The 22,890-nt window shown below is 55.4% G+C and overlaps 2 protein-coding genes across 3 annotated transcripts in view; one reads left to right on the top strand and one right to left on the bottom strand.

Annotated features, from left to right (window-relative positions):
- The window catches only part of TIMP3 (TIMP metallopeptidase inhibitor 3), a 47,202-nt gene extending 25,063 nt beyond the window's left edge, over positions 1 to 22,139 (top strand). Inside the window, exons 2-5 of the mRNA XM_036457426.2 lie at positions 16,180 to 16,262; positions 19,614 to 19,725; positions 20,369 to 20,490; positions 21,607 to 22,139. Of these exons, the coding sequence (XP_036313319.1) occupies positions 16,180 to 16,262; positions 19,614 to 19,725; positions 20,369 to 20,490; positions 21,607 to 21,804 (515 nt within the window). The 3' untranslated portion in view covers positions 21,805 to 22,139. The remainder of the gene's footprint in view (positions 1 to 16,179; positions 16,263 to 19,613; positions 19,726 to 20,368; positions 20,491 to 21,606) is intronic.
- SYN3 (synapsin III) overlaps positions 1 to 22,890 on the bottom strand; it is a 372,118-nt gene that overhangs the window by 222,875 nt on the left and 126,353 nt on the right. The window lies entirely within an intron of this gene.

Raw genomic sequence — 22,890 nt, 5'->3', positions numbered from 1 at the left:
GTGACCACTTGGTCCTTACCACCCCATCACCCCAGAGATGCCTTGGGGATGGGAGGGGACCACCAGCTTGAACTTGGCACAAGGGACCCCCAAAACGGGCACTGTTTCTGCCCGCCAGAGTGTGGCAGAAGGGGGCGGGGCAGGATAAAAGGAACTGCTAGGTCAGCTGGGCACTTCTCGGCAGCCTCCTCCAGTTCTCCCCTCCCCCCATTCCTGACTTCAGTCCCAGGCCAGATAGGGAGGCATGAGTGAGCTGAGCATTAACATGGGTGCCCACTTTGATCTAAACCTTCCTTCCTTGATCACGCCCGGGCTTTGCAGAATCACCCCAGCTTACTGCCCTGCTGGCTCTGAAAGAACACCTGTGATTATTACAGAGGGCAGATGGGGCAGGAAACATATGTATGCCCTTGGCCCATGGCTCCCAACTAGCACTTTACTAATGCAGAGGCTGGCAGGTGTGGGAGGGTGCCCTCAGTGTTGCATTCGCTCCCATGTGTGGGGCTGCCACTTGGCGTGGGATGGGTGCTGGATGCTCAATCTAGCCAGCGTCCTCACCATAGCTGGGCACTGGCCTCCATTTTTTGGTGAAAACTGGCCCTGGTTTCCATCGGTCCCTAATTGGCCTGCATCTGGCCTCCCCTCTACCACAATGCACACCCCCCCCCCCCCCCCCGCCCCAGAATGCTGGCTTCTGGCCATTCCCTCCTCCGGCCCGAACAAAGCCCAGCCCTGGCCACTGACCTTGGCCCGGCAGGCCTGCCAATGCCATGGCTCTCTGCCTCGTGGTGCACTTTGGCGCTGGCTTCCCACACCCATGGCGGCTTCTCTGCGAGGAAGGGTTGGGGGCTCACCCACACACTCCAATGGACCGCTTGGGCTCAGCCACTCTCCCCTGGTCCCTGAGCAGAAAAGGGACCAGAAGTGACCCCCGGGGGGCTTGGGGATGCCTTCGCACGGCCTGCGGAGCTCCCCCTTCCCCCTCCCCGTCCCGGCACTGCTCTGGGTCCACTCCACTTGGATGGAGACCAGTCCCTGTCCCTCGCTCCAACCTGACCTGAAAGCGCAATGGCCTGGGCCGGAGGAAGTGGGGCAGCCGCTGCCTCACAGGGAAGGCTGGCAGCCAGGCTGTGAGCTTGCAGGGCCCCGTGTGGGCCCCGGCTAGGACGCCGCACTTTCCTTTCTGTCTCCCCGGAGCTGCTCTGTTCTTCTCCTCGCTGCCCTCAGGCCCTTAGCCACCCTGGGAAAAGGGGCCTTTTGTGAAATCATTGTCACGTCACCACCGCTACTTCTTACACTCGACGTCTCCCTTCATCCTCACAGTTCCCTTCGGCACACGGAGGGCCACGTCTCCACTCTGGAGGATCAGAGGGGTTACATGATTTGCCCAAGAGCCTACAACTTTAGGACTTCTAGCTGGGATTCAACTCCAGGTTCTTCGGGGCCCAAGTTCCCACAATTAAAAAAAAAAAAAAAAAATATATATATATATATATATATATATATATATATATATATATATATATATATTGATCTCAGAGAGGAAGAGAGAGGGAGAGAGAGATGAAACATCAATGATGAGAGAGAATCCTCGATTGGCTGCCTCCTGCACGCCCCCCCACTGGGGATTGAGCCCGCAACCCTGAGCATGTACCCTTCGCTGGAATTGAACCCGGGACCCTTTAGTCCGCAGGCCGACGCTCCATCCACTGAGCCACACCAGCAAGGGCAGTTCCCACAGTTCTTGACAACTTCATCGTGCGTCCCTCTTTCACAGGAAATGTGGTGTTGCTAACTCCCTGGGAAGGTCTTTGACTTTTCTGCCTTTGACCTTATTGGGTCCCGTGGCACTGATCATGCAGGGGCACTGGGAACAGATAGGCAGGCTACCGGAATTCCCGGTGGGAAACACCAGGGAGCTGTGCAAGGCCTCACACAGCTGTGTTCGCCCTTCGGAGGCCTGGAATCCCGCAGCCGTTTCCTGTGCCCCAGCCTGGGAGCCGACCGTCACGTGGCCCCGGGGCGTGTCCGCCTTTCACTGCTTCTCCCCGTGGGTTTTGCAAGGTGTTTCCTGTAGATCTTGCTGACGGCCAGCGGCCTTTGCTGGCGAGTAGCAAAATCCGCCCAGAACATCACGATCCGCTGGCCTCCGCCGGGACCCGCTTTTGTTTTTGTTTAGCCTTGAAAAACAACAACCATTTTGTTTTCCTTCCCCAACCAGAGGCCTGGGGGCAGGAGGGGAGGAGGTGGGAGATGGAGATAAAAATATTGACAGAGTGAAAAATGTTGACTATTCCTTCTGTTTCAAAAATAGAACTCTCCTGGGCTGGGATGCAGCGTGGCTGAGGTTGGACTGAGGTGGCTGCTTAGACTTCATACCTCCTGGTGTGCCATTCGGGGGTGGGGTTAGGGCGGTGTCTGAGGTTGTGTGGAAGAGAATAGAGCTTCTTCTTGTTTGAAGAACAGCTTTCCCTGTGGGGAGCTCAAGGAGCATTTGAAAGAAGCCATCCGGGGAGGAGGGGGTAGATGGTACCCTGTCTCACTCTCGCGAGAACTAGGGAGATGGGTTGTTGAAGTTCTTTAGAACATTGGAGCAGGCTGGAGAGCCTCCTTGTCTAGTAGGTCAGGGCTTTAGCTAAGAATCTCTGTGCCTAGCAGATCACTGCCTCACCTACTGTTAAACCAAATGGACAGGGCAAGGGTGGTTGAACTTGGTCTTCAAGGATGTGGCGTAGTCCCATTTGGTACCCGTGAGGTCAGGAGAGACTGATCCCCTTGGAGATGATGTCCTGGAAGCATGTCCATAGCCTTGGATTAACATACAACTGGGAGAGTGCAGCAGGAACCCTCTTCCCCACCTTCCACAGGCATTAGTGTCAGGATCCACCCCACCTGATGTTAACGTCCGATGCATCTATAATGTACTTTAATCATTGAAATGATCCCACATTTGTTTAAATTTTTGGAAATAAACTCTTTGCTGGTCTAACAGACTAGAAAATAGGATGTTATTGGGGAAGAAAAAGACAGTGGCTCAAAAGAAAATAGATTGATGCGAGCCACTCAAATTGTGGAGTCCATAGACCAGGTGGGTGACTTAGGAGCCAGTTCTGAACCTCTGCTCTCCCCCCCACCCCCACCCCGTTTGGCAACTTCAAGTCATCCAGACAGATAACAGGCCAAGAAAGGCCTTTAAGACAAGGCCAGATGAGACACCTGAAGAATCCTAATGCCTTACTCAAGTTTGAACAACTCTTTAGGGCCATGATTCTAGACCCAACAAACAGGGAGGACATGACTACCTGGGCCAGTACCAAAAAAGAGGAAGTAGAACCCACGGGACATGCAGGAAGTGGAAATATAAAATGAAGGTAAAGTAACCTTAGACCCTAAGGGCAGAAGGGACGCAAGAACACATCCAGCCCAATCTCTTCATTTTTCACAGTTAAAAACCAGGGTTCCAAGAGGGAATTGATTTGTCAAATTCACATAGCAAATGAATGGAAGAACTGGAAAGAGAGTCCAGCTCCCAATTCGTGGCCTTGGCTTCTTCCTACAGCTCCCAATTCGTGGCCTTGGCTTCTTCTTCATATGTAATAAGACTTCCCTACCATCATCCCAAATTCCTTTACTTCCACACCCAAATAAGTGCAGGTATTTAGTGGAGTAGGTATTGGTTAGATCATGTCAGCGTTGGGAGACAGAATCTGTTTTGAAGAGTAGCGGTTTCTGTTGGAGGGTGGTGAATGCCAACAGTGGGGAAGGCAAAGTCTCTCTCCATTTTGTTCACTGAGCAGCAACCCCTGGGAAATCTGCATTCAATCCCCTTCAACACCACTGAAGCCATAAGAGTGGCCAGTGAGACAGAGAGACGACGAGGGGCCTCGGGCCTACGTGACAGCTGGAGGGCCATCCAAGTCTGTGAAAATATTTATTTTGGAGATGATGTAGGGAACATGACCCTGCTCTTTACCGGTCTTGATTTGGGTAAGCCTAAGATGTCAGCTCCCTGGGGGAAGGCCACAGGAGGCAGGATAAAGAAGAAATCTGGTTCAGTCAAAAAGTGGTGCAACACGGAGCTGGCTGACCTAGGCCAGAGATGCCTGCCTACTTGCCAGATGGGCCTTGGCATGGGACAGGGAAGAAATGCCACGCAAGTCACTTGAGTGACCGTGAAAGTCCCAGGCAACTCGGGTCTGTGGCCTGTAACATGCAGTCAGGATGAGCTTCCGGAAGGGAAGTATGACCTAGCCTGCCTGGACTGGCATGCTGGGTCCACCGCCTCCTGGTTAGATGACCTGGAGGAAGTCCCTTGGAAAGACTCTAGAAGTCTCAGTTTCTACAAGACAGGGCTAATGGCAGCACCTCCTTTATAGGGTCCTATGGAGGCTCCAATGGGACAATCCACATAAAGCAGTTAGCCCAGGGCGTGCATAGTAAGGGCTTGATAAATGATGGCACACAGTATCATTGATGGTATTATAATTAGCATTTTAACCAAGGACAGCAGTATTATTATTATTTTAAATATATATTTTATTGTTTTTTTTTTTTTTTTTACAGAGAGGAAGGTAGAGAGACAGAAAGCCAGAAATGTCGATGAGAGAGAAATATCGACCAGCTGCCTCCCGCACATCCTCCACTGGGGACGTGCCCGCAACCAACGTACATGCCCTTGACCAGAATCGAACCCGGGACCTTTCAGTCTGCAGACTGACGCTCTACCACTGAGCCAAACCGGTTTCGGCAGCAGTATTCTTATCAATAAGAAAAGCTAACCTCTGCCCCAGGGACCATTCTCCTGGGGGCCTGTGTTCCCCGTCCCTAAACCATGGGGCCTTGGGCCGACTGCTGGACTTCTTCTGTTTTGGGGAGCTCATGAGCCCCTCCTCACAGTTCTGTCTGTGGCTTCGTGAGTCCTCTGATAATTCAGCCTTGGAGGGCTGATAAATCCCTGCATTTCTGATGCATTTCACTTGTTGGCCAACTCCTTCAGACTTGGGAAACTGTCCCATAGCAGATAGAAGAGGCTTTGCTGCCGGGCACGAGTGGGTTCAATTCCTAGCTGTGTGACCTCTGGCGAGTTTCTTATCTACCCCATGGGAGTCATGCCACCGTCTCGCAAGTTAATTTTAAGGGTGAGTTGTAAGGTGTGTCTCTTTTGTTCACCGTGTCCTTCTGCCACTCCACACAGAGGCTGGTGTGTGGTAGCCACTGAAGAAATATACCGAATGAACAAGAGGCGCAGACACTGGGGGTTGCATTCAGGAGGTGTTCAATGAGTATGGGGTCTTTTTCTTCTTTAATGCTGACACCATCTTCCCTATATCACACTGCCAGACAGGCAGCTTGTTCAAAATTACCAGGGGCTGGCTTCCTAATCCTGTCATTACCCACTTTGACCAAAGAGGGCAGCAGTTAGCACTCCTTACTTATTTATTTTAGAACAGAAGTTAGCCTCCTTAAAAGGCACTTGGGTCTTATCTCCAGGCATTCCTCCACACCCGTGGTGTTAGCTATGCCTGGTAACTGTCTTGGGGCTGAAGATCAATAACTCCACACTGTATTAACTATGCCTGGTAACTGTCTTGGGGCTGAAGATCAATAACTCCACACTGTATTAACTATGCCTGGTAATTGTCTTGGGGCTGAAGATCAATAATCTGGACTTGTTTTTCCTCATACCTGCTTCTGGCTGAATGCCTATTCCCCGGGTGCCTTGTTTGTAAGCTGGGGGTAGGAGTGGGAGGGTGGGGGGTGGAGTTCTGAGTGAGCTGGGACAGGGGAGCCCTGGCTCTCAGTGAGACCCTCCGAGCTGTGTCCAGTTGGTATCTACAATCTCCCTGGCTGGTAGAAGTTAAGAAAAGGAGGGGAGGTCTTGATTATTTTAAAAGGTACCCAAAGATGCCTTTTAAGCAGGCCTACCTCTGTTTTAAAATAGATAAATAAGTAAAGAATGCTAGCTGCTACCCTCTTTAGCCAAAGTGGGCAATAACAGGATTAGGAAGCCAGTCCCTGGTACTTTTGAACAACCTGCACTGGCACCTGTGCTGGATAACCCCAGAGACTGGCAGAGAGAGGGCATGGTGAGGTCCCCCGCCCACCCCAGAGCATGGGAACAGAGCCACTGTGTCTGCAAAGGCTCACCCGCAGCCCGCGTGCCAATGAGGGAGGACCCTGCTCCAGGGCCCACCCCGTGTCCCTCGGCTCTTTTAGCACACACATCCCAGTGAGCAGAAAATAAAGTGCTGCAGACGGCTCCTGAGATGCTGCCAGCTGCTCTGGTCTCACAAAACGACCTGACCCGAAAGCTCCAGTACTGAGAACTGCTTGCCGGCGCGGCATTTTTCCGGGCACTGCTTCAAAGGGGCCGAGGCTGAGGACCAGGCAGCTATTCTGGGGCCTCGTGTGTGGGATAAAGTTTCCCATGGGTCCCTGAGAGGGCTGGAGCTCTCGGGGTGGGCCTGGGTGTCTGCGGGGCCGTGAGCAAGCAGGTTGAGTCTCTGAACCCTGGGTGGGTTCGACTTTCTAGAGGTCGGTGTGCACCCTGGGACTGGGATGCACTGGAGATGTGGCAGCCAAACACTCCAGGCAAAACCACTCCCATAGGTCAAGGGGTTTGAGCGGAGGGAGGGTGAGTGTGTGTGTGTGTGTGGGGGGTGGGTGGGTAGGAAACCCCCCCCCCCAGAAGATTAGACCTCACTTTGAAGATCAGAAATGAGATGTGTGCTGCAATGGGGCCCTTGGGAGAGGGGGCGGGGGAGTCTAATGCAAAGTGGGGCAAGCAAGGCCTGGACTTGTTTCTAGAGGGTTCTCTGTGCTTTGGGCACATACTATCCTAAAGGCTGAGGGGAGGGACAGAGTGACGCCTTCATCACTGCCCTCAGTGACTGGAGACCCACCTGATAACACTGTCACATGCTGGAGTAAGTCCCCACCTACAGCCTTAGCCGGTTTGGCTCAGTGGATAGAGCTTCGGTCCATGGATTGAAGGGTCCCAGGTTCGATTCCGGTCAAGGGCACATCCTGGATTGTGGGCTTGATCTCCAGTAGGGGCCGTGCAGGAGGCAGTTGATCAATTATCCTCTCTCATCACTGATGTTTCAATCTCCCTCTGGGCAAAGGGGAAGAAGGGGGAGGCGGTGGTTGTACCCTGACCTCCATAATGAGGCTGAGCCCTGGGTTTCTCGCCTGCAGGCGGAGTTTGGTGCTGCCCCTTCACAGAGACATGTTAACGGGGACCTCCCGTAACAGGACCCTGTGACTGGCTTCCCTTTGGATGTGAATCTTTAGTATTTGGGGGTTAGGGGATCCCCTTTCAGCTCCTCAGATCACACTGCTGCCTGCCCCCTCTTCTTTTCTGGGTGACCCTTAGGAACTAACACTCCAAGAGCCGTTCCATGAAACCATCTCTGTCTTCCTTTATCGTGTTGCCTTTGAGTCCTTCCTGGAGCTCCGTTCATTTATTCATTCAACAAACGTTTTGAGAACCCTGCCGGGTTCTAGGCACTGTGCCAGGTGCTGGGATCCCAGATGCTGTCCCTTTCCTCTAGTAACTCAGGCCAGTGAGTGCCAAGGAACTAATCCCTGAGGTAGAATATGCGCACAAAGAGAGGAAGCTGAGCAGAAGACAGGAGGAACTAGTACAGCTGGGCCAGGCAGGCTTCCTGGAGGAGGTGGCATTTCAGCTGCGGGGTCTTACAGGCAGACAGACGCCTGGGGATCGAGTCATTCTCACGGAGACGAGGGGCATCACAGGACAGGTCAGTGCAGTGGAGTGGGGGATGCCGTGGGGGTGCAAACATTGCCAAACTAATCGGAATAATCCCGTAGATGCTGCGAAACCGAGGGATGCTGGGGCAGGGGGGATGGGAGTGGGGCTGTGGCTCCATTTGTTCCGGGAGAAGGAGCGGGGCTATGGGAGGATCACCCTTCCCACTCCTGAGCTCTGGGGCAGCTGCCTTTACTGGCCTCTGAGAGACCTGGTCCCCGAAATACCATCTCCCATCTCAGATGGTCCTCCTCCCAGGTACATCAGCCCTGAATCCAAGAACCAGCCAGTTCCGGGACTCTGCCTTGTTTGAGGCCACGCATCTCCCTCCCCTGTTGGCCACGGCCACAGGAATAAGTCAAGGGTGGATGGCTTTGGAAGTGGTTCCACTGCAAACGAAGTCTATCAAGCCCAAGTCTGGGCATATGCCTGGGGGGTGACACTTCACTTCTGTCCTTTAATAGCTGGAAATCGAGGTCGCCTCCTACAACAGGAACACAGGAGGGAGATGTGAATGCTGCTTGTGTTCCTTCTGGCTCACCTCTATGTTCCCGGCAGCATGACCTTTCTGGGTCTGTGTTCCCTCCACTGTCCCCTCTGGACCCCTTCATTTCATAGACAACAGACGTCAGCAGCCCCTGGGCTGCTCCAACACAGCCCCACAGCGCTGAGGAGGGGCGGGGGGAGCAGGGAGCCCCCACAAGCCCCTCCTTGCTCTTTGTCAGGAGGCCCGGCACAGGGCACCCCAGGACAGCTTGCCTGGGGGACCCCAGCACACAAGGCAGGCCCGGAGAACAAGGGTCTCTGTGCAGAGGAAAATTTTAATATCCTCCCGGTTTTAATGTTTTAATAGCTTTCCCTGTGTTGGAAACTTGGGTTGAAATGATTTGCAGCTCCCCAGATTTTTCTGAGCGTGTGTGTGTGTGTGTGTGTGTGTGTGTGTTTGGGTTTATTTTTAGCCTCGGGGGTTCATTTCTTGCCAAAAATCCCCTGCTTAAATAAAACCAAGATTAATATTTCTACTTAGCGGAAAGAGCTCGTCAGGACAGGCTTTGAACCGGAGCCTCCCCATCTGGACTGGGGGCGCCTCTGAACCGGGGGCCCTCGGCTCTGACATCCAGAAGGGCCTCTGAAACCGGCAAAGAGCCAAGGGCTGTCAGGGGACGGGGTAGGGTCAGGAAGAGCCTATTTGGGAGACTTCTCGAAGGAGCCGTCTTGTCCTCACCCGGCTGCCCTGCCCCACATCCCTCCCTTCTCCCCGGCCATCTGCCCGGAGAGGCAGGCGTCTGTCCTGGCTCTGCTGGGAGCCGGGCCATTCTGCCTGCCCCCCCAGCTGCTTTCCCCGGCCCCTTCCCCAGGCCGGACCCAGGCTTCTCCTTCCTCTGGATACAGAGGAAGCAAGCGGAGTCCCTTTCCAGGTCCCCTGTCACCTCCTGGGAGCTCCGGACACCCCTCCTCTCCCACAGACGCCCCCCTCCTTGTGCCGCCCCGGGCCTCTGTGGTTGTCCTGATGCCCTGTTGCCGTCCCTGGGTGCCATCCCCGTCTCCTGGCCTGTCCCTCCAGACTCTGGCTCCCAAGCTCCTCGAGGCTCATGCAGCCCCCTCTCCCCATGAGCCCACCAAACCCCCTTCTTCTTTTCTTAAATCCTCACCCGAGGATATTTCCCCATTGATTTTTAAAGCGAATGGAAGAGAGAAACACCGATGTGAGAGAAACATATGGATTGGTTGCCTCCTGCACAAGCCCCAACCAGGTACATGCCCTTAACTGGAGTCAAACCCAGGACTCTTTGTCCGGAGGCTGATGCCTTATCCACTGAACCAAACCGGCCAGAGCCCACCAACCTCTTCTGATTGAGTAAGGCTCAGAAAGACTTGGTCATCTGCCAAAGGTTACCCAGGAGAGCAAGTATCTTCTTCTCTTCTTCCTCTTCTTCCTCCTCCTCCTCCTCCTCCTCCTCCTCTTCTTCTTCTCCTCCTCCTCCTCCCCCTCCTCCTCTCTCCTCCTCCTCCTCCCCCTCCTCCTCTTCCTCCTCCTCCTCTTCCTCCTCCTCCTTTTTCTTCTTCTTCCTCCTCCTCCTCTCCTCCTCCTCCTCCTCCTCCTCCTTCTTCTTCTCCTTCTTCCTTCTTCCTTCTTCCTTCTTTCTTCTTTCTTCTTCCTTCTTCTTCTTCATCCTCCTCCTCCATGTGTGGCACTTTAAGCTTCATATTCATCACATACACATTAGCAGCCTGCTCTGAGCCAGCCTGGCTATAATAGTTAGTACCACAGAGAACCTGCCCATTCTAGTAGGGGAGCCAATCAAGGAACAAACATATGGATAGATACTATGTCAGAGAGTGTGAGTGCCATGGACTGTCACAGCAAGGCCAGTCTGAGGGCTTGGGGGGGACCAGGGGAGGCCCCCTGACCAGGTGATATTTGAAATAGTTGAGGGAGGGAGCCGAGTAGCTACTCCAGGAAGTGGGTCCCAGCAGGGGGACTGAGAGGGCAAAGGCCCTGGGGTGTGCTGCGGTGATGGAGGAGTGGTGAGGAAGCTGGGTGCTAGGTCTCCCGAAAGGGAGTGGGGGAGGACTCTCTGGTGGAGCTCAGTTTGGGGTGAATTTATCTAAATTCCCAGGGTAAATGCAGATGAGGTATAGATTCTTGGATACATGGATTAAGGTCATGGGAGCCCTGGGGTGGGCATTGTAGAAACGTGAGCTGCTGCTCACCAGTTGTACGGATGGTGTGAAAGCCACAGGCTGGATGTAAGAGGAGGAGGATGAGGGGCCCCACCGCTGACCAGGCTGAGCACCACAAAGGTCACGGCTGACCTTGATGATGCTGTGTCGGTGGAGGGGGGCAAGGAGCTTAGATCAGCCCAGGTAGGTCACACCACTCCCACCTGATGAATTGGAATGGGAAGTGACTTGCACAAGGGCGCAGTCACCCGGGTCAGCTTGCTCTGTGCCTGTTCACTCAAGTGTATCACAGCCACATCTCCGGGGCTTTTCATGAGTTGATCTTTTCCTTTTTTTTTTTTTTCATCCTCATCCAAAGATACTAACATTCTTTAGACAGAGTAGCATCCATGTGTGAGAGAAACATAGACTGGCTGCCTCCTGTACTGATCTTTTAGGTTCTGAGTCTTTGTGGAGGGGCTTGGGGTTGTGGTGAGCAACAGGCTGGGCACCAAGAGACCCAGCTGGGCAGGCCTCTCGGGCCCCTCGTAGGTCCTAAGGCTCTTTGCTTAAGCACAGATGTCACCGAAGAGGCAGCAGGTCACTGGGAAGGGCCCTGGGAAAGGTCGTGGGAGGTGTAGATCAGACCCCAGGGGATGAGGAACAGTGTCCAGCCCCTATGTCTTCCTCTGATCAGTACATGTAAGAATCTGCAGGAAATCACCATCAGTGACATGACAGCCCGTCACCTGCTCTCGCTTCAGGGTTACGAAGTGCCTTCTCACAGATACACTATCTCCTCCAACCCATCCGTCTAACCTCAGACTCAGCGCTGGGAGAAGCCTTAGGAGCATCAAGTTTTGTGGTTTCTGAGTTGTTTTTGCTTCCATGAGAGCCTTGATGGGGGAACATTGTGAGCTAAACAGATGATATCTATAATAATAAGAGGGTAATATGCTAATTAGACCAGATATCCTTCCAGACGACCTTCTGAACCAAGCTAGGGCTGCGAGGGAAGCCTGGGTCCCAGGTGCCAGAGGGAAGCCAGTGTCAGTAGCCAGCATGAATTTTGTGCATCGGGCCTCTAGTTCTGCTATATTGCTAATGCTGATTACTTGTCGATCCTCATTACTAATAGAGGGTGTGTGTGTGAAAGATAGAGAGAGTGTGAGACTGGGAGAGTCTTGTGGGGTGGTCAAGAGGATGTGGGGATCATTGGGGACATATCAGGGGCCTTTCCTCCTAGAGACCAGTCCTCCGTTCTAATCCTTAGCAGAGCTGACAGTGGGGGTGGGGAGGTGCTGGAAAATGATGACCTCTTTTGCCATCAGTATGAATCTCATGGAAATCAGGTTTTTAAGGAGTCCACTTTCCTGGGGGACCCGCCAATGTTTTTCCGCCCTCAGGGTACCTGATCCTCTTTTTCACCGTTGGAAATTGCGGACAGTCATAGCCACCTCATAGGGTTCCCGTGAGGACAAGTGAGATGACGTGCTCATACTGCCTGGCGCAGAGAGGGGCTTGAGAAGCGGTAGCTGTCGCTCCTCCCCTCTCCTCTAGGCTTACGGATGCGCTGCAATGAAATGCACGGAGCAAAGGCTCACCATCAGGAGGGCAGCTGAGGAGTCGGGGAGCCCCGCCTGCCCTCGGAGGATAGTGAGATGTTGATGGTGCTGGGTGCAGAGGGCCAGGGACCTGCTCCCGTGGCTGAGCCAGGTGGGCTGTGGGCTTCTCTGCACAGCTGTGGGGTCTCCTGCTTATCCCCTTTTCCAGGAGCATCTGGCCTCAGAAAGGACCCTTCCTTTGCCACCCTGCCAGGAGGATGACAGGGAAGTAAACAGGAAGTGACCATTAGAGGAGCTGGGTTGCAGGCACCCTTCCTTCCTCTTCCAGGTCCCTGCTGTCTTCCTCCGACCAGCACATTTAAGAATCTACAGGGAAACACCATAAGCTTCATGACAGAGTGCCATCTGCTTTAGCTTCAGGGTTACAAGGGATCTTTTCACACAAGCACACACAGCCCGGCCACGTTCTTCTCACAGGTTTCAAGTTCAAAAGCTCTTGGCTGTGTTTGCTTTTGAGCTTCATTCCAGATTGCCTCCCCGGAGCAGGAGAGGCTCCGAGGCTGAGGTTCAGGCTGCCCCTCATCCCCTCCTCCAACTAGTGCTCGGCACCTTGGCCATCAGCCCCCTAGCAGGAGCTTTTAAACTGGACTGTGCTCTCTGGAGGCAGGAAATGGGGCTTCGATGTCTTATTGTCACCCTCCCAGCACCCAACCCAGATCCCCGGATACCAACCCAGTTCACACCCAAGTTGGTGTAGCTGCCGGAGGACACTGGGTGGACAGCATGGGCCACTCTCCAGCATGAGGGAGGATAAAGAAAACCCGGGTGTCAGCCCGCCAGTCCATAAAGCTGGCTTCCAGCCGCCACATCAAGGTGGCGGGAACGCCCGATGTGCCGCCAGCTCCCAGTCTGGAAACGTCTGTTGTGGGAGCACTGTGACCGCCCGCACCTCCCCTGCCCACTGTGGCCCCTGGGCCAGCGAAGGCCGTGGGAGCAGCATGCTTGCTGCCAGAGAGGAAAGGACAGAATAGCACACGGTTAAACTGCAGAGGGGAAACCGGAGCAAAGAGAGACATATTACATTCACAGACCAAACAAGCGGATGGGATCTGGAGTTGGCCAGAGGCTTGACGTTAGAAGGACTCTGGGAGCCTATTTAGGAGGCGGAATGCTGTTTAACGTCAGCGCTGCTTTGTCGTTGTAAGGAAAACGCTGGACTCTGACCCTGGGATCTCGGTTGGCCCTGGCAGTCTGCACTTGGGTGACACGCGGTGATGAGAGGGGACAGCTGTCAGTGGTGGAAAAGTGGGTGCTCCAGGCACTTGTGTTTGGATCAGTCATGAGTGCTCCCCGCCACTCCCTTCTCTCCCTGACGCTGTGCGAGTATTCTGATGAACCCCCAGGCTGCCGCTCACAGGGCATGCTGGGAGCCCGAAGGCACCCAGTATGGATGAGTGGTGGTCGGAGTCACGGGAGCGGTGGCACTGTGAACAGCAGGGACAGAGACACGAGTGGCTTTGGCTGGGCCACCACTGTGCTCAGGGCTTGTTCCTAACCCTCACAGCAACTTGATGAGGTCCTGCTACCATCATTCCCATTTTAGAGGCTAGGAGCTGAAGGCACAGAGAGGTTTAGCAGTTCCCCTGAGGTCACACAGTGCCAGTGCTGGGATCTGAACCTGGGCAGTCAGGTTCCGGGGCCCGGGCCCCTCAGTGCTATCTCTGCGTATTTCTGCTTCTTCAGTAATAAGCACATCATGTGTGAAGGGCACTGGGCCAAGATAATCAGACAGATTCTTGAGGAAAGAACTCTGGGGACACAGGGTCTGCCTGAGGCCACCCAGTATGAGTACAACTCCAACTCAGATGTGGCTTCCTGACTACACAATGCGCTCTTTTCGCCGAACTGGTCCCTAGTGAAAAGGTTCCAGGCTCAGGCCGTTTCGGGGTGAGGAAGGAGGCGCCCGGTCTTACGGGACAGGTCTGCGGATGACACGCTGTGTCCAGAGGAAGCCAGGCCATCCTGGAGCCAAGAAAAGTAGCTGTTGCTATTTAAAGGGTTTCTGCTCTATCCCCTGCCCTAGGCAGAGACTGGCTCCCTGGTTTACCTTCTGTGCGGATGAGGCAGGAGAAGAGGGAGCCAAGTGAATGTGGGAAGAGCCCACAGGAAAGTCCTGGTGGCTGTGCTTCTGCTCCAGCCGTTCAGCTGCTACAACCTGCCTGTGGGGGTCCGTGTGGAGGACACCGTCCCGGGACGGTGGCTCCCTGCCGAGGATGCTGCTGTGAAGCGGGACGCAGAGGTGCAGGCAGGATCGTGGGGGAGCCCAGCCTGGGGTCCTGCCAGCCTCTCGTGGCTCCAGCAGACTTGGAAACAGCCGCTCGCCGCCTCCTCCCCAGTCGCGCTGCCTACGCTCAGTGGCTCACTTTGCCAATGCGCTCCGTGTGCTGCCATCCCTGGCAAGGAGGGCTGGAGGGGCCGTTGATTCATCCGAGTCCGGGCTTCACATGTGACCGGGAAGGCAGGATCCGAGTCCATTTGGGAAGGGATGGGGCAGAATCCACTTGGGATGACGGAACTGGTTCCCGGGAAATACAGAGAAATGCATGTTCACCGTGTGGGCAACGTTTGCTCTCCTAATGGGTGATGGCATACATTTTTATGAGATTGGAGGTGGTGAGTTGAGAAAGATGGTGGGACGTCCCAAATGGGGAAGGATAATGGAGCTACCAGGATGGGTGTGTGTGTGTGTGTGTGTGTGTGTGTGTGTGTTCAATTTGTGATTCAAAGCGTAGCTGCTATACATGCAGAAATCCACCCCATTTCGGTCAAGGTCTTAGCATCTAGACCCCCTTGATGCAGACTGTGTCCTGTGGCAGCCCGCCCCCCGCCTCCCAGTTTAAGACTGCTTCTTTTTCACAAAAAGTAAAAAAAGAGAACGCCCAGCTTCTTATGTGATCTCAAAGTCAACCCCCCTCTTCTGTTCCCCGTATTGTCACTCTGGTTCGGTCTGATTATTTTCGTGTTCATAGTCACACGATACTGACTGAGCACCGCCTTCTTTCTCCCAGACACGGGAGTGAGAAATTTCATAGGATCTTTTGTTTAATCCTCATTCTGATTCCCTGACATGGGTGGAGTTACACCCTCTTTACAGTCAGAAAGAGGAAGTGGCTTCACTTCTCTGTCTGCTTCCTCATCTATCTAATGCGGATGCTAACACCCCCCTTATCAGGTGGTTGTGAGAAGTAAAGAAGTGAGATGTACTATTGCGCACAATAGGTGTGCAATCAATGGGGGCTGTTTTTCTGGAAACAATCCTTTCGCGGTCAGTCCATTCACTCTGTTTTGGGCAAAGCTGATAACCATGGTGAAAGTAACATGCATGTAACATACAGCACAGCCAGGACACGGTGCCATGCGCTTCACATGCACTGTCTTGCCTGATCCCTCCTCTTCAGGAGAATGGTGCCCCTGGTGTCCTGGTTTCATTAGAGGAGGAAAGTGGAGGCCAGAAACAACGTCACTGGCCCCCAGTCCTAACAACCGAGCAGAGCAGAGGTGGGAGGGGAGCAGGTCAGTGGGCTCCTGAGCCTACACTTCCCGGCACTGCCCCCACCACACCTCATGAGGGACAGCCCACTGCATTCTTGGCCATCCGAGTCCGAGTGCCGGGGACCCAGCATCCCATCGGGATGCTGACTGGGGCAGGAGGGGAGACTGGAGTGCATGGCAGCCCTGCGGACCTGCAGGACACCGTGAATTTACACATACGAAGGGGGAACCCCAGAAGAGGCTCAGGAAGAGGTCCTAGTAGAAAGAGAATATCTCTGGGAGGCCATGCGATGTAGGATAGGCAATGGGGGGAGGGTGAGAAGCTGTGACATGTGAAGTAGATTTCAGATTGTGGTGAAACAGAGTCCAGGGAATTTCTTGGGTGGCGACTGTGAACACTGGAGTGATTAACCTGAGTGAGAACTGCCTTCCCTGCCCCCTGCCCCGCACCCAGTGCCCCTCATCTGAATTCTTGCTCTAATGCACACGGCTGCCTTTGCTAGTTGGCTCAATGGTAAGAAAGCAATGCCAGGCCCCCTGGGGCTGGATGGGCCCCCGAGATGTGGTATGTGATGTGGTTCAGGCCTCCCTAACCTCCTCCCTGTCTTGTCTTGCCTGTCTCTGCAGTGATCCGGGCCAGAGTGGTGGGGAAGAAGCTAGTGAAGGAGGGGCCCTACGGCACGCTGATCTACACCATTAAGCAGATGAAGGTGAGTGGCGGCAGCCCGGCTGCAGGAGGCTTTCTGGGTGGGTTCTGCCGGAAGAGGCCTGGCCTGTGGGGGCAGGGTGGTCTGTGTGTCTGAGCTCTAGTGCCAGCCCTTCCGCCTGGCTGGAGAGGGTGCTGCTGAGGCAGCAGGAAGCGATGGGCGGAAAGGCGGGCGGGGATGGTGGCTGCTTCATCCCAGAGCCCGCGCAGGTGGGGTCCCTCTGAGGCTGGGCTTCAGGTCCAGACAGCCGACAACCTTGTTAACTGGTAACCATGAGACCTTGGCCAGCTCACTGGGACCCGTCGCTGGGCCTCGGTCTCCCTATTTGTACCATGAGGGGGTTGGACCAGACTGCCTTATGGCTCTCTCAAGCCCTGACTTTGCATTTCAACAAGGCCCACAGGTCTGTGCAACCACGGATGCTGCAACTTAGGTTTACTCCTCAAAGCTTTACATTGAGCTGGTGCTGGTCACAGAGACCTCATCGGGAGGCAGGAACGGTGCCCTCTGACCTATTTCCCCAGTTTTCCTTGTCTTCTTGTATCCCAGCTAGTTAGCATCATTTGCTGGGCTCCTTCATACAGCTGAGCGTGGTCCCACTGTGCGCATACTAAGGAGCCGCCTTGGGGAAAAGAGCATCCGATTCCAAGTCCAGGGAACCCACTTCCTGGTCTCAACTCCATTCCCGAGGAGCCCGCTGATCTCAGGACTCTCCCTGGCCTGGGCCTGGGCTTCGCCTTGTGTTAACGGTGCGGGGTGGGCTCCGTGCCCCGAGGAGCCCTGTGGCTGAGGCATTTCCAGACGCTCCTTCCAAACAGGAGCTGCTTCAGCTGCTGGATACTGTGGCAGCTGGCCCACCCCCCACCTCTGCAAGCACCACCCTGTGGGCAGCGCTGTAGGCCAGGGGCCGTGGAGGCTCATGGGAAAAAACAGAGCTCCTGCATGTAGGAACTGCAGGCCGGCGGGGAGAAAGGACACAGGGCGACGAATCAGAAGTTCAAAATGGGGGCACTCAGGTCCCCGGGAACTGCGAGCCCCTTTCTTCCTTGCTCACATTCACATCCCCAGCAGTCAGGGCGGGTGCACAGCTCCCCCTCTTCCCCCAGAGGTACCCATCTGTCCCCAAGGCAGACCTGCGGGCCCCACTCTGAAGCGGTTAGAACCTGCTGCTTTGGCTTGGAAACATCCACAGCCTCCTGGTTATGTAATGTCCAGAGTCAGGCCTGGCCGGCTGCCCTTGGCTGCCTGAGCGCGGTCATGGGACCCGCTATGTCTTCCGATGGCCAGAGAGAGAGGAGAGAGGAGAGAGAGGAGAGAGAGGAGAGAGAGGGAGGGAGGGAGGAGAGAGAGAGAGAGAGAGAGAGAGGGAGGGAGGGAGGAGGGAGAGAGAGAGGAGAGAGGAGAGAGAGGAGAGAGAGAGAGAGAGAGAGAGAGAGAGAGAGGAGAGAGAGAGAGAGAGAGAGAAACGGGGTGAAGGGGGGACCAAGAAGAGCAACAACAGCCCAGAAACCCACCGCGCAGCTCCTGGCGCAGGCAGTGACCCAAGGCAGGTCAGACGGGGCGGAGGTTTGGGAGCACATCCCCTGCCCGCCCCGCCCTGCTGCTCCTGCACACGGAGACTCTCTGTGCCGGGAGAGAGTGGGAGGCTGTGGCTCCTAGCTTCACCCAGCTTTCCTCCTTCCTTCAGGGCCTGGACGCACGGCCAGGGGCCCTTGCTGTGGGCAGATGTCCTATTTCTCCTCTGTGGTGTCAGACCAGCCACTGGGAGGAGGGGGAATGGGGAGTTTGGAGGCCAAATAACATTTGCTCGCCCATCCGCTTCAGAGCCACCCACCCCCACTCCCAGGACCCAGGTTCAATTCCGGTCAGGGGCATGTACCTTGGCTGCAGGCACATCCCTAGTGGTGGGGGTGTAAGAGGCAGCTGATCGATGATTCTCTCTCATCCATGTTTCTAACTCTCTATCCCTCTTCCTCTCTGTAAAAAAATCAATAAAAATATATTTAAAAAAAAAGCTCCGCCCCCATGCTGAGGTGTCAGGATTCCTTCCCAGTCCGTGTGTTCTTTATAGGACACCACCCTCCCACCCCCAACTCTCCTGCCAGATAGGATGCGTCAGCAACAGGAGGCATCATGCCCACCCACTCTGGGGGCCCCCTCACCCCATTTGTACCCAGTCCCCCAGGGAACAGAGAAGTTCCCTGGCGTTTGTGGGTTTGCCCTGCAGCAGCATAACTCTTGACTTGCAACGTCCTGCAAAGAGTAACAAACACATCTTTGTGGGAGGGAAGGGGCTGAAGCCTGGAGGCCGGCCTGCATGGGCTTTGGCCCCGGTGCCTGAGTGCTTTATTCTAGCGTAGGGGTGTCGAACTCAATCAGAGAAGGGGCAAAAATCTAAAATCCAGCCTAAATCGCGGGCCGAATGGTTTACTGAACAGTCATAAACTGTCATTGTAATGGAAACGCAGCAGAGTGCAGTGATGACAGCGCGGTGCGGGCCACATTGCAAGGCCTGGCGGGACGGATTTGGCCCGCGGGCCTTGTGTTTGACACATGTGTTCTAGCAGATTAGCATCTACCCAGAGATTGGGGGAGCAAGGGCTCCTTAGAGCAGGCTTGGGGGAACTTGGAGAACCCAAGAACTCAGGTCACCTTGTGGGGCCTCTCTCTTCATTCTCAGAGGCCCCTTCACGGCCCCTCAAACAAAAACCCTTCTCCCCCAGCGTAAAGACAGGCAGACCCTCTCCCATATGCACCCTCCAGAGCCTCCGGATGGCCTCTCGGACACATCTGGAGTGTGCAGAGATGCACGGTGCATAGTGGAGAAGGGGGAGGGCAGTTAGAATGTTGAGGGAGCTCATTGCAAACCCAAACTTGGAGATTAGCGGGAGCTGAGCTACGGGGCTGCGGTGCAAAGGTGGAAGTTTCCAGAAGTGGCTGCTGTGATCTATGGGGACCGCCTCTCCTATCAGGACCTTCATGGGAAAGCAGTCTGCCGTTTGTGCTGTAGAGGCCAGCTGCAGGGACAGCACGTGGGGACATCATGTCCCAGCCAGTCCCATGGGGAGGCACGCTGGTCCTGAGCTGTGCCGGGTCCTGACTCTGTCAGGATAGACAGATATGCTGGGCCACTGGAATGCTTGGCCCCCTTCCTTTGGCGGTTTGTCTGAGGGGATGAGCAATCGCAGGATCTCCCTTTGAAGCTCCGGCTAGAAGCCTCTGACAACCCCACCCCAGCACACAGCATGGGTGGGTTGGTGGCCGGCCTCCCTCAGGAGAATCAGATCCCCGTAGACCATGTGACAGCGTGTTCCGGAGCCCGGGCCCTCCTCTCACCCTTCCTCCCGCCCACAGATGTACCGAGGGTTCACCAAGATGCCCCACGTGCAGTACATCCACACGGAGGCCTCCGAGAGTCTCTGCGGCGTGAAGCTGGAGGTCAACAAGTACCAGTACCTGCTGACAGGTAACGGCCAGCTCAGCACCTGGGCCGGGGTGTGACCGAGGCCCACGGTCCTTCACTTTGGAAGGACGAAGGAGGACCTCTGCCTGCGCCCAGTGAATTGTGGGGAGCGTGTAGGGTTGAGGGCACCGCCCATACCCCGTGGTGGGACCCAAGGCTCCTGCACCCAGGCTGGCTTGTCAGCTCCACCACGGACCCCGGGGAGGAAATCCCCGGGTTTTGGTGTCTCCGAGCTACTGTAAGCGAAAAGGGATCGCCAGTCCCTGAGGTCTCCACCTCACAGTCAGCCCGCGAGCTCTGTCTTTGAAACTCACCCTCAGCCCCTGTAGGCAGCCAGTGTAGGAAAGGAAGTAACAAAACCGGAGCCTGAAACGGCTGGTGTGGGAAGTGACGGAGCTGGTCCCTAGAACCAGCTTCATGGTCTGAGGGACCTCCCTGAGTCGGTTTTCCCCATCGGGACAACGGGGACCCATCCATCCTCAAAGGTGTAGGCGAGGGTGAAAAAACACAACCTCAGGCCGGAAGTGTCCTGAGCCTGGTACCCAGCCCACGGTGGGGACTCGGGAGGTGTGGCTTCTTCCCCTCCAGCTGGGCTCCCCCAAAACAACTCTGCCTCTGCTGCCGCCCCCCCGCCCCCCTCCTCCAGGCCGGATCTTCGACGGGAAGGTGTACATAGGCCTGTGCAACTTCGTGGAGCGGTGGGACCAGCTCACCATCTCTCAGCGCAAGGGGCTGAACTACCGGTATCACCTGGGCTGTAACTGCAAGGTAAGCCCCGGGACAGGCAGGCGGGGAGAAGGGAGGGGGTGCTGGCTCACAGCCCCAGAAATACCAGCTCCTGCTGTACTGGGTGCTGGGCCCCTGTGTGGGGAAGGGGGTGAGGAGGGGCGGGGGCAGAGGGACAGGTCTGAGCGGGGGGGGGGGGGGGGGGGGTGGAAGGAATGCTGTCCCCAAGGCAAGAGCAGAGTGACTTCTTGCTGCAAGCCGCTGCCTCCGTCCACCTGTGCTGCTGCCCCCTTGGCAGTTGCTGGGGCACAAGGCTCAGATTCCCTGGCCCCTCCCTCGGCTCACGTTGGTGGCAGGTACAGGGTCCTTACAGTGGCAGGTCCTGCCAAGTAATCCCAAGTGGGCTCACTTGAGCAGCTAACTCATTGATGGGCCCACCCAGGGTGGGGGTGGGGGGGGGAAGAGCTGGCTCGCTGATGCCCCACACGACAGAACACTCTGGAGCCAGGCCCAACTCCTGGACCGGACACAGGGACAAGGCTCACAGCCTCCCTGCTGTGGGAGGGAGTCGGGCTGTTCTCTCACTCGATTCTCAAAACAACGCTGCGGTTTTTATTACTATCCTCCCCATTATGCCATGAGGAAATAGAGGCTCCGAGGCCCTAAGTAACTCGCCCTAAGTCGCACAGCTCGCTGCGCCTGATGACCAGCCCGGGGCAGTTGGACCCCAGAGTTGGTGCTTCACTCCGCTTCCTCAGCTCCCTACAAGAACAGGGGTCGCCCATCCTGGCCTGTGACCCCTTGAGAGGGAGAAGTGCTCTCAAAGGTCTGATGTACCACTTCCTGGCTGTGTGGCCTGGCTGCGCGATTCAGCTGCTTAACCCCCATAAGCCTCTGTTTCCATATTTGTAAAAGGGAGAGACATCCGTTATCAGAATGAAAGAGAAGAGCGTAGCACAGTCCTTAGCAGAAGGTCCAGCGCACAGTAGGTGCTCAGTAAGAGTTAGCCAGCAGTACGCTATTTTCACCAAGGGACCGCTGTGCCTGGGATCCCCCTGCCGTGGTCCCAGGTCCTGAGGAGTCCCACCCTGGGGCCGGCATCAGGCCTGGGTCCCCCATGGCAGAGCCTGCTAACCGGTGGCTGTCACCTAATTGCAGATCAAGACCTGCTACTACCCGCCTTGCTTCGTGAGCTCCAAGAACGAGTGCGTCTGGACCGACATGGCCGCCAGTTTCGGCTACCCTGGCCACCAGACCAAGCACTACGCCTGCATCCGGCAGAAGGGCGGCTCCTGCAGCTGGTACCGAGGCTGGGCCCCCCCGGACAAAACCATCATCAACGCCACCGACCCCTGAGCGCCGGGCCCTGCCCTGCCTCACCTCCCTCCCTTCCCGCTGAGCTTCCCTCGGACACTAACTCTTTCCGAATGATGACAAATGAAATTAGTGCCTGTTTTTTTTTTTTTTTTCTCTCTCGCAAATTTAGCACTTCGAACACTTAAAGCAAAGTCTGTGCTGTCCTATGGCGTTTATTTGGAAACATCCACCTGGCCCCACCCCACACCTTCTTGTTGGTTTTGACATCCCCTGTCTCCACCCAGGAGTTTTTGGTGCCATGCCAGAGAGAAGGAGGAATGTACACTCCTCTTCTTCACGATAACATAATCTCTATTTTTTTAGGAAAACAAAAATCAAAAAACTACCCTACGTGGGCACTGGAATGCCTACCCCACTCTCTTCCCCCCCCCCCCCCCCCCCCCCAGCATTTCCTAGACCAGGCGTCTTCAAACTACGGCCCGCGGGCCACATGCGGCCCGCAGAGGAGTCTGATCCGGCCCGCCAGGTTTTTTGGGCAGTGAGCGCAGCCGAGGTGTTACAGTAGGAATTAGTAGTTCATATAGTCCGGCCCTCCAGCTCTCTGAGGGACCGTGATCTGGCCCCCACTTTAAAAAGTTTGAGGACGCCTGTCTAGACCCTCCTCCCTCTGCCCTTCTCCTCCATCCCAGCCCATAAAGGACACAGACAAGGTTGCTGCTAAAAGGCCAACTGTGTGAGCATCAGTCAAGGGTAGCAGCCCAGATAGTCTCGAGGTAGGCGGCAGATCTGGTACACCCAGCGATGCTACCGCACGTCCCAACTGGACTGTGTCTGTCTGTGTGTCTCTGACGTAAGAGGGGCGGAGGAGAGGGAGGAACCGTGAGAGGGGGTCTGAGATAAAGCAGCACACACAATCCCTCTAGCTCCGTGATGCTCGGGCGGACCAGATGTTGCCGAGTCTGGAGCAAACAGCCAGGCTTGCAATCACAGAACTCTCTTAGTCCGGTGAAGACTTCAGCATCTGCCCGAAGTCAGGAGGAGGCTTTTTGCCTGTCTTGGACAAAAGCTCCGGTGAAAACTGAGACGAGTGTCTTTCCTCTTCTCGCCTCCCCCGAGACTCCCTCC

Source organism: Pipistrellus kuhlii, unplaced genomic scaffold, assembly GCF_014108245.1.
Source record: "Pipistrellus kuhlii isolate mPipKuh1 unplaced genomic scaffold, mPipKuh1.p scaffold_m20_p_3, whole genome shotgun sequence".
In the NCBI taxonomy this organism is placed as follows: Eukaryota; Metazoa; Chordata; class Mammalia; order Chiroptera; family Vespertilionidae; genus Pipistrellus; species Pipistrellus kuhlii.
The sequence above is the reverse complement of the archived record's forward strand: the minus strand, read 5'-3'. Positions and strand labels throughout refer to the sequence as shown.